Below are 10,490 nucleotides of genomic sequence, written 5' to 3'. Positions count from 1 at the left end.
TTTTGTTAAGAGTGACAATGAGAACAATGAAAGAGTGCATGATGAAAATAGTACGTAATAGAAGTAAGCGTCAAAAACTGTGACAGGTACACCTGGTCTAACATTACCTTTGAACGACAGACACCTCAGTGGCTAAATCAGGCCTCAGTGGCTAAAAGGCAACGGTGTTGCTTTCAAATCTGAAAAATATGCTTGCGGCCTCACCTGGGGCAGAAAACCGTTCAGAGCTAATCCAAAACTTATGAGGACTACGTCAAGAACTGGGTTCATCTGGGTGTAGCGGAGGAAGAAAGGAGCCAAATATAGACGTTTCTGGAAGCATTAGTGTTTGCAAATTGTCGGTCCCTCAGCGGCAAGGAATGCCTGTCGAAGTCGCTTGGCGTCTGCAAACGTATGATGAAAATCCATTAAGTAAGATTGTTTTAGCACTCCCAGAAATGTGCAGGGCTGGCTGAGGCAAGCAGTCGAGAGCGAAGGAACGCTTTACTTTTAGAAGCAGTCGCAGCTGGAGACATGTTGTCACAAACGAAACCGAAAAAGTGTCGGGAGGGAGCTTTTAAAAAAAATTAAGCGTCTGCACGTGCTATGTTTATGGGTAGAAGCTGAAGGCATGAAACAGCCTGGAATGGGTTTTACGGGGTCTAAAAACCAGGAGATTAATTTTTTTGTATTATATTCAAGCCAGGCGAGCATGCCGCGCGCAGGTTTTGACTGGGATGTGAGAGACCTGCCGCAGCGTGTTCACATATCGCCTTGCCGGTGTCGCACGAGGTCGACTTGTGCAGTTCCAGGAGACACCAATGCTACAAACGCAGTCATGGTGGCCCTGAGTTTCCAAGGCCTTTGTTGGGTAGCATCCATGCAGGGGGCTGCCCACCAGATTGAGAGAGGGGCTAGCTAGTTGCGACATCGAACAAGCCGTTCATGTTTTTCCGTCTGTGGAGCGTTGAATGAAGATTTGAGTCATTTAGTTTTGCTTTTCTGCTTTCTTCTGGCAAGATTTCGCGCAGAGTGGGTAGCCTTCGTGAGTGTTTTCCCAGTTTGTTTCCGTGCTGTCTTTAGAGGAACCCGGAGTTGATAATCACCAGTTTGTAAATATCAAGTGTTTCTAGATCTCTTGATCAGGTCAGTAGACCATATGCCATGTGCTTCTTTTGTAACCTTTATTGTTTTATTTTGATTTATTTTATTTATCTATAATTTTGGGTGGCGATAGAAATTTATGAGTGTAGAGAAACTAAAGCTAGGTGATAAACTTGCACTGCCGACGTCACGATGCAGAGCTTGCTAATTGATTTGTTATTTTATGTTTAGTCTTTGGCCTGTATAGTAGCTGATTTTTTTAAGTTCTTTTGGATTGATAACTATTTCCACCTGCAATGTAATATTTCTCAGAGTGGAAGTATTCATTCTCCAACATCAAATCACAGTTGGGCTGTTATTTACTATTTAAACTAAGTTCACGACATAAGCTGTAATTTGCTAATTAGGTTTAAACTGTTTTTTACTATTTGGGCTCGAGTGCACGGCTTAAACTGTCACTCTTTAAACTGCAGCCTACGATAACATACAACTTTCATTACTTCATTTTCGTCCACCTTGTCTGTTGTTTCATCCGTGAGGTTCCCCCCACCCACCCGTAATTTTACAAACATAACGGTTATCGTATAGTGAGTTTTAACGTGTGGTTGTATGCATCATTTTTAGACATAAAATCTCTGCATTATTTTATCTTAAACCTGTTTCTAAATTTTGAAAACAACCTCAGCGGCAGTCATTTTCCTTAAAACTGCGACTGTTTTAGGTTCTCTGTGTGTGGGTGTACCATTTTTCTCTCTCTTTTTTTAAATCATGGCTACGAGTACTAGTCAGGGGACGTGGGGAAAGGGGAGTAGGTGGTGGTGGCTGCTGTCCTGCATTGTGAACGGTGTTCTTCTGTTGATTAGATCCGCAGTGTGTGATATCGATTACGCAGTTTTCACAAGCCTGCAATATAGCCTCCTCGCCTTTGCTTGGTTTCCCTTAAATTTATGTCTTCCTGCGGGAGACCAGCGGAGAGCATTGCGGTTTCTTTTTCCGTTTCCTTTTGTCGCCCTACTTTTTTTTTTTTTTTCGGTAACTTTTTATGTAGCTGTGCTGGAGTTGATTGTTGCGTGCAACCTCTTCGGCCGCGGCACGTTCAATCTGTCACGATAACAGCGTGCTGGTCTGTCACGTTCATCTTGGCCGCTGGTTGCAAGGAGGACAGGGGCAATTTAAGAGGCAAGCTGAGAACGCCACGTGAGAATGTTCTCGGTGTTTGCTGGTCATTGACTCTTGACTCTCTCCAATTTCCTTCTTGGACTCGGCCGGTGCTTCCTAACGCAGAGGAGACACGCCCGAGGTTGTTATGTCGTTGGTGTCTTTAGTACAGCTATCAACGTACTCTGTGTGCGCACGCGCGATGGGGTGGCAATGTTGGTTGATGAAAGTGGTGCTCTCTTTGCATCTCGACAAACTTAGCATTGTACGTTAGTATTCATAACACTCTCCCTGCCTGAACGTTGTAAGTTAGCTTACAAAACATCTATAATTTCTAGCTATTCATGCCTTAAAGTTAGCGTTGTATTTATTATCCTTTTTTCAAGATTCTTTATTTAGTTTATTCTTTCACCCTCTTACCTTAGCACTGTAAGTTAACACACACAAAAAAAATAGTTCTGCCTTAACATTCGTAAGTTAGCTACTCCTTCTTTAGCATTGTAAGCTAACATACTATTTATGCCTTAGTTCGCAACTTAGTGCGTAAGTTCGCATACAAATACCTATATTATTGCGTTTTAAGTTAGCGTACTTACTTTTCGAGCTTTAGTGTTGTAAGCTAGGATAGAAAAAAATATTCCTGATTTTTAATTTAAAAGTTTTTGTTCTGATAATTTATCAAGCTTTAGCCGTTCTCATTTTTGTCAGTTTTTTTTAAAAATTTTATTACATTTTTGCTAGCGTAGGATTTTTGACCTCGTCCTTACTTACTGACTTGGAAATTTTACGAAGTGGGCGAAACCTTTATCTCTGATCATGTACCAGATTTTTATACCAAGATTAGTTTATGCTGTCTTTTGACTGACGTAAAGTCATGGAAACTTAAATGACCTATGAACTTTATAATCCTGTATGACGTGAGGTTTGGCTCTTCTCGTAGAGTCTTTATATGATGTAATCGCATAGAAACGGGATTCATCTCGGTGCCCATCTCCTCTCCCTCGCTGCCTTACCTTCCCCAACCCTCTATGGAGTCAGATGGTGGAAGTTTGCTGCTCTGATTGGGTATTGAACAGGCGCGCTCTTAGTTCGAACACCAGTGCTCTAACCACTCGGCTTTCCGCATCCCCAAAATCTGCGTTGGCCTGCAGTCGAACCCGGGTCGACTGCTTGAAAATGCAGTCATGCTGACCCTTACACCACCGACGTACTTTGAATGGATGACTTGTAATTGGATGTTGGTTGTTTCTGCTTATTTTCAGTGTGACACGCCTCTTGCGAGTGCTCGTGGAGAAAAGACATAAATGCAAAATCATCAAATTTAACATCTCAATAGTTCCATCTCGCTCTCGCTCGATTGCAGCTGTTGTCGAACTCGCCATCGCAGATGTTTAGGTTGCGTCACCATTGTGCGCAGGTAGCTTCCTGAGAGGATGATGGGTTGCGGTCCGCCTTCGTCTCGTTCTAGGAACAGAAATAAGACGAACGAGAGGTGTGTTCCCGAGGCGTCCTCCTCCACGTGCGTCCCTCGGACACAGACCCGCGAGCTGCTGAACTCTGCGACACTGGCTGAGCTAGAGATCCGAGCAACATGCAGGGTGGTGCCTGTTGGCTCTTCCACAGTGTGGTCGTCTGCTCGATCACTTGCTGCTGACGACACAGGAAGATGACGGCCGTCCTCAACCGGAAGTGGGGTCCTTGACGGGGTTCTTTGAGAAAGAATAGTCCCGACTTGCCCTGCGTCCCTCGGCCTCAGTGTTTTGTTTTCTAATGAACTCCTGGAGTCGATCTCCTTGTTCGAAGCTCTCCTTTTCTGGATTTTTTCTTGGCTAGAAGCATGACAAAATCCCTTGTCATCCACGAGCAGGGAATTTTTTAGCAGAGCCTTTTTTCTCGGTGTTCTGCTGGTGAAAGCGTGTGACAGCTGAACAGAGCAGATATCGATACCTGCATGAGTTTGAAGAACAAGTTCTTTTATGATCACGGACACCGCCACTCTGGTTTCCTGCACATCGAGCTGGATGGCAAGGGTCCTTCCGGCTGCTCTGCGCACTTCTTCGCACTCATCGTCCACAGGAAACGTTGGCGTCAGATAGAGGATGACTTGACGTCTGCACAAAGTTAGAAACCAGCCTCTCGGACGACCACTAAGGTGCCTTAGTTTGACCAGGGTTCCTTGCATGCTTTGCTCGGACTTGCTGAGGGCGAGCGTGGAATTTCGGACACATTTCCTCGCCCTTGCCATCACACTTCTCAACTCATCCAGTTGAACTTCGGGAGGCTGCACGTGGGCACGAATGTACTGGACTGTCCTGCTATCCAGTTGCTCCCTAGAAGAGGAAGTTCGTCATTTAACCCTGCCATTTAAAAAAAACTAAAATTTATAATTTACTGTGACGATTCTAATTAATATTTAACCAATTTACGCGTTATATATATATGATCTACTTCTTATGTAGGGTGAAGAGGGTTAATTATTTGACTAAGCGTGTGATAACATCTGAAATGATTCCCAGAAATCTTTGAAGATCTTACTACTTCTAAAGTCTAATTCTAGGATAGTTTGCTTTTTGAAACATTGCGGTAGACCTATAGCTCTCTGCTTCCTTACTTTCCACACGTGACAGGTGTCCAGGTGTCGTCATCTCCGGTTCCTTCTTCAGAACACTCATTTGGTATGTGAACATTCGGAGTGCCTTCTCCACGCCAGTCCGTCCTTTTTCCAGAAGCCATGTCTGAATTCAGTGGGGATATCGTCGTGTTAACGTCTGTGCTGAGAACTACGTGGCCCAATCATCTTCTCGTCCTTCACTTTAGCACTAATCAACCCTCATCGTCCATGGATACACTCCCTCATAAATCTCCTCCATTATTGTGGCTGATGCTTTTCCTCCAAATCGTCAGCGTTCCACAAACGTCTCCTTGACAACAACGTTTATCCCCGACTTTGTGTGATCGTCGTGCAGTAAAGTTAACGTGCACCTACGCTTTCTCGGGAAACTCAACACGTGATGTTCGGTTATTTTTAAAGTAAGGCAGTCGGGACTGTACCTGATCTCCTTGTCACGAGAGGTTCACAAAGAGAGACAACTCTCACAGAGACTGATAAAATGACGTCAAGTATAAAGTTCGAGAAATGACGTCAGTGGGAGTGTAGGTCACGCCCAGAGTCAATGCGTAGAATGATTGACAGATGAAGTGCGCAGAATGAGTGATTGACAGGTCGTGAAGATTTGTGAGCAATACTTGATGAGCAGCAGACCATGATCATGGTAAACATTACTGTAAATACTTTGACTAAGTTATTTTACTCCGATGCCATGTAGTACATGAACATTATTAATAAAACTTCGAATCACAATTCAGATGAGATCAATATGACAGCCGATTCTTCTCCATATCTAGCCCCGCCCATTCAATTCTCTGCCCTGTTTTCGTCAAACTATCCACGTTTGAAACTTTTAAGTCTGCTTCAGAATCCACCTTCAGAAATACATTTCATAGCCCAGCGAATTCTCCGCTTTCTCCGTAATTCTTTCTCTTCGCCATCCGTATGTTGTTGCTATAACGACATTGTGATGCTGTTTGACTGTTGTTTTGTTTTTGTTTACACCTCATTGAGCCGCACGAGGAAATGGCCTCTACACATTCAGTTATTATTATTTTTGTGCAGCTGTGTCTTCCATGATGTATTTTTGAAAGCTAATGTCGTAATTCATACCATGTCTACACCTGCTTCGTCCCCATCAACAATTTCTCACCTCGTATTTTTTCTTGTATACCATTAGTTCTTTTTAACATTTATTTGCAAGTCGACATTACTTTTCTTACGAAAAACAAAAATAAAATCGCTGTAAACACTATTTTTTATAAAAGTTCGCTTAACTTTAGAGTTTGTTGATAACATGTGTTTATAATTATTTGAGAGATCTGTGTCTTTTTTTGTAGAAGGGTTAGGTGGGTGTTGTTTTTTTTTTTTTTTTTTTTTGTTATTTGTTTGTTTGTTTTAAAAAAATGTCGATTAGGCTTTTTAAAACACTGGATTTTGATTTGAGTTACCGCGCTCTATAAACTCACTTCTTTTGCTTTGTTGCTATGATTACAATGATGATTGAATTATCAAACAGTTAAACGACGCAAGAAAGCTTGACTATACCCTCCCTGTCTGTTTACTGACAAACATAATATTTATGAATCTGTCTTGTTGACAAAGATAAACGTGATCTATTCATTCTTTCGATATTGTAACGTGCGGACAATGTCTAATTTTTTTTTAATCATGTCTTTATGAATGTAGGTTTCGGTCGTAATATTTAGTACTTAAGTCTGGGGTACTAATGGTGATCAAGTTATTTAAGTTTCTGATCTGGCTGATCATGTTTGTGGATATTCTCTGCAGTATAATTGATCTCAATTCGATATTTAATGTAAAGTAGTCCCGTCCCCTTGTGGTCCTATGGAGAGATAAAGTGTTACACCCCCAAGATATCTCGGAGCCAGCGTTTGAGAGGGCAATGCCCATCTGCTCTCCCTTGCCACTTTACATTCCCTAAATCCTTTAAAAAGTCAGGTAACCACTTCACACCTGGTCAGCTGTCGGAAAGTATCCTGCGTCAGACGAGTATCGAACCGCCTAGTGTGTGCTTCTTTGGGTTGTGACGTCTCTGCTCTATTATGCTGTCCGCTCTGTGAAATGAGTGAGCGCCACTTGCAGACTTTTGGTTGCAATCAAACATCTCTTGCTGCCCCACTCACCCGCCCTCATCCAACGGTGTGCAGCAACAGTATCCACCCTTCGGGCGCTGAGTCTCAGGCACAGTCTGTCATTAGTAATACATACACCCGGCGTTCAGCCACAGTTGCTAACGGCAACTACTGACAGCAGCTCACTCCCACGACAAGCGCAGGTCGCGCCGCCTGTCTGGTCCAGGGGGAGGCGACTTGATCAGATAGTCTTGTAGTGGTACGTATAGTATGTCTTCGTGCCGGAAGCCTTACTTGCTCTTATTGTCGGGGCTGTCGGTCTTGTCGAGAGCTGTTGTCAGGCGACTTGTCTGATGCTTGTATTTACACCATCAGTCCTCACTTCCACCGACTGAAGCACACTCACCGTTACTGTGTACGTTAATTATTATGGATAATACTTCGGGCGCCTCTGCTTCTGTGTTCCATTGTTGAAAGTCCCGGGATGAACCTTTCAGATGTTTAGATCATAAACCAATACCCTTACTCTTGGATACTCACATACGGTCTCTTGAAACAGAGTCAATCGCTACACAGATTTCAGGTAACCATTCAGCAACCAGAGATCATGTTTGTGTGCGCACATGTAAACGTTTTTACATAGGAGAATACCCCCAACAGGTAGACCGTAAAATTGAACGTGTCATTTATTTAATATTTACTTTATTTAAACATCCCCCGTATGTCCAGAAAGAGTTGAACATCAAATTTGAACATCACCATGAACGCAGGTTTAGTCATATGAGACTCGGCGATTTACAATGACTACATGTACACAGGTAATGAAACAGAATTAACAAGAATATTTTTTTTTAATACTCAATCACCGCATCCTCACCTGTAGAACGGAGACCATTCTACCGTCATGACGAGCTGGAAGAGTATGATGACACACCAAATGGTTGCTTCCTTTGGTATTTGTCGGTTTTCTAGCTGCATTTTCAATCTTGGTAGTATTTTTACTTGCTCATCTTATTTGTATTTCTTTTTCTTATTTTGTTTTCCAAACCCAGGACCTCAAAGCATTATTTTCCTTAAATTTTTGCATCGATTTCTTTGCCGTGGCTGTGTTTTTGAACCCTCCCTGTTATTAACGTGGCGATGGTTAGTTGTTCCCGTCGCCAGATGGAGGCTGGGATTTGATGGCGCGCAGTTGGCTGCGCATTGATCTTACGTGGATTTCCCTCGTCCCAGTCCGTCTGCATGCTAACTGCTCCACTGTGACCACCCTCCTATCCCAACGGCATGCCTCCTGGCAGCATGTGATTTCCACTCCAGTGTTCTTGTCTTTCAAGTTGTCAGTCTCTCTCTCTCTTTCTCTGTGTGTCTTTAAAGTTTTTCTTGTGCTCTTGTTGAAAGGATTAAATTCGACTTTGCAGGTTATTTTCAAATAAAGACAGGATGAGAAATCTGGACACATTTAGAAAAAGAATGTGAAGATGCTTCTTGCGTCTGTGAGATGGTCTTGAAAGTGATACTTTTCCTAAGTATAAGTCGTTTCTTACCAAATAAGTTATTTTTCTGTAGGCTTTAGTTACTGGTCTTCATTTGTACAAACAGATGTTCTCTCTTCATCTCGTGCTTGTTTTAACATGGTGACCGTCGTCTGTAGTCAGGCTTATTGTCTTCCAGCAAATCTCAGCAGCTTACCCGCTCATTAAAAAATCACCTGCCATCTTCATTTCACAGCTCTGAGTAGAGGCCATTGAAAGTATTTTATTCCGAATCTTCAACAACACTAGTTAGTAATAACTCATACAAGGCTTGCGAAGTTTCCGGTAAGAAAAAACTTCGTACTCGCACGTATCCAGTTCCCAACGTGGGTGGCCATTTATATCTCCTGGATTTACTCACAAAAATTTAACTAGATATATTCAGAGTGTATTGCTGTGCAATAAAGTAGTGGCTTATGTTGCCGTTTCCATGCACACGTTAAAGGTATGCCCGTTCAGTCGTGTGACAGAGGGAGATAAAGAACCTTTAAGACAGAAAATAAAGAAGGGCAGTGTTGGTTGGCTTGAGGGTGATTCATTCTCTCTTTGCTCTGTTTTTGCCTTCAGCTGTAGAAAAAAATTTATAATGTTCATTCTTTAGTTTTCTTTCGAAAGGAGATGTTTAATGCCTCGGGATTTTCTGCGACTCTCTTCATGGGTGGAAGAGCTTATAACGGAGATGAAAATAGCCGACTTTTAGTTTGTTGCGAATTTACGAGCGATGCCTTTTGTCGGTGGACAGTTTTAGCCCCGTCGTAAATTGTAAACGAATGCGCATGCGTGCGTGCGTGTCACATGGGCAGACAATGGCCGACACGCCCAAACAATCGATGACACCAGGGTACCATGTCAACTGACCCATCCCACACACGGGTACATGGTGCCACCCGTAAATCTCACTAACTCCTGTTCCGAAGACGTTCCTGGGGCCAGCCGAGACGTAGCTCGGGCCGCTGTGGAACAACGTGACACGTGACAGCGGGAACGAGACCCGGTGTATCAAGAGGGTTTGAGGAGGGTCGCTTCGTTTGTACCTGACTGCAGGTAGTTACATGGCCCCGCGGAGGGCACATTGTCGGGCGGCAGGTCGCGAACACAGGTAATGAGGTTCCTCGCGCAGGAGGCCCTCATCGGGGCACAGCAAGGGATGCGCAGTTGAAAGGGTAATGGACTTTGGCAGCCTGCTGGTTTGGGATGTCAAAGAAAATTAACTGCCGGATGGAGATTTCCTACCGCCCCAAATCGATTCTTCACATTTTAAAGCAGCTTCGCAGTTTTGTACACTTCAGCGTCAGTTTTGATAGGCTGGATGTTTGGGGTGGAAGCGAAGTCTGGTGTGGGCCGAGTCAGGTGAAGCCGGCAATTATTCAGCCTTCCTACCCGGCGACCAGGGTATCCCTATAAATCTTGGGCCACCCATCGATGGCTGAAGGGAAAGCGTTACTGATTGCAGGAGCGTGAAGAATTCAGAAACCTGCGGGGTTTCTTTCATATACTTTCATTTCTGTCCATCGTAACAAACTCTTTTCTCATAGTACAATGTTTTTATTTTTATCGCTTTTTCAAGTGTGAATGCACGCACGCGTGCACACAAACGACAAAGTGTGGAGAAATGTGGTCAGAAACTGGAGTTTGAAAAAACAGTATCCAAGCTGGCAAGTAATGGTTAAAAGCGTTTGGCAATGAGCGTTGGCTGGATCAGAGCAGTGTCGACTTGTGGCGGAAGAACGATCTCTCGCAGCCACCCGAGCTCTCAAAGCCTCGACGTTCAAGACTTGCTTCAAGGGGGGTGGAGGGGAGACACGGGCGTCGAAAGCCACGTCTACCTGCCGCCCCGCCCACAGGTAAAAGCAAACCAAAGTAAGGTGTCAGTTTTATTAGGTCATTAGCTTTGGCCGCTATCATGGCTTTGGAATCTCCCGAAAGTACGCCTGACCTTTAACCTGAGATGACTAGGGGAAGGGGGAAGTGACATGGTGTGTCAGAAAGCGAGGTGCCCGTAAAGATGGCGAG

General features: G+C 43.8%; 1 protein-coding gene across 2 annotated transcripts; it reads right to left on the bottom strand.

Moving 5' to 3' along the window:
• Window positions 1-1,839: 1,839 nt before the first annotated feature.
• On the bottom strand, window positions 1,840-5,474 carry LOC112575388. 2 transcript variants are annotated; one of them, XM_025257238.1, is made up of 2 exons: window positions 4,853-5,474; window positions 1,840-4,598 (listed from the first exon to the last, which is right to left on the bottom strand). In XM_025257238.1, exon 2 carries the CDS (start codon window positions 4,484-4,486, stop codon window positions 3,563-3,565), a length of 924 nt encoding a protein of 307 aa, XP_025113023.1. In that variant the 5' UTR covers window positions 4,487-4,598; window positions 4,853-5,474; the 3' UTR covers window positions 1,840-3,562. The 2 variants fall into 2 exon arrangements, with proteins under 2 accessions (XP_025113023.1, XP_025113013.1); XM_025257228.1 differs by having other exon boundaries at window positions 1,840-4,571; window positions 4,853-5,473.
• Window positions 5,475-10,490: the final 5,016 nt, after the last annotated feature.

The sequence above is a fragment of the Pomacea canaliculata genome, linkage group LG1, assembly GCF_003073045.1.
Source record: "Pomacea canaliculata isolate SZHN2017 linkage group LG1, ASM307304v1, whole genome shotgun sequence".
NCBI classification, from domain to species: Eukaryota; Metazoa; Mollusca; class Gastropoda; order Architaenioglossa; family Ampullariidae; genus Pomacea; species Pomacea canaliculata.
This window is presented reverse-complemented; position numbering and strand designations above follow the sequence as displayed.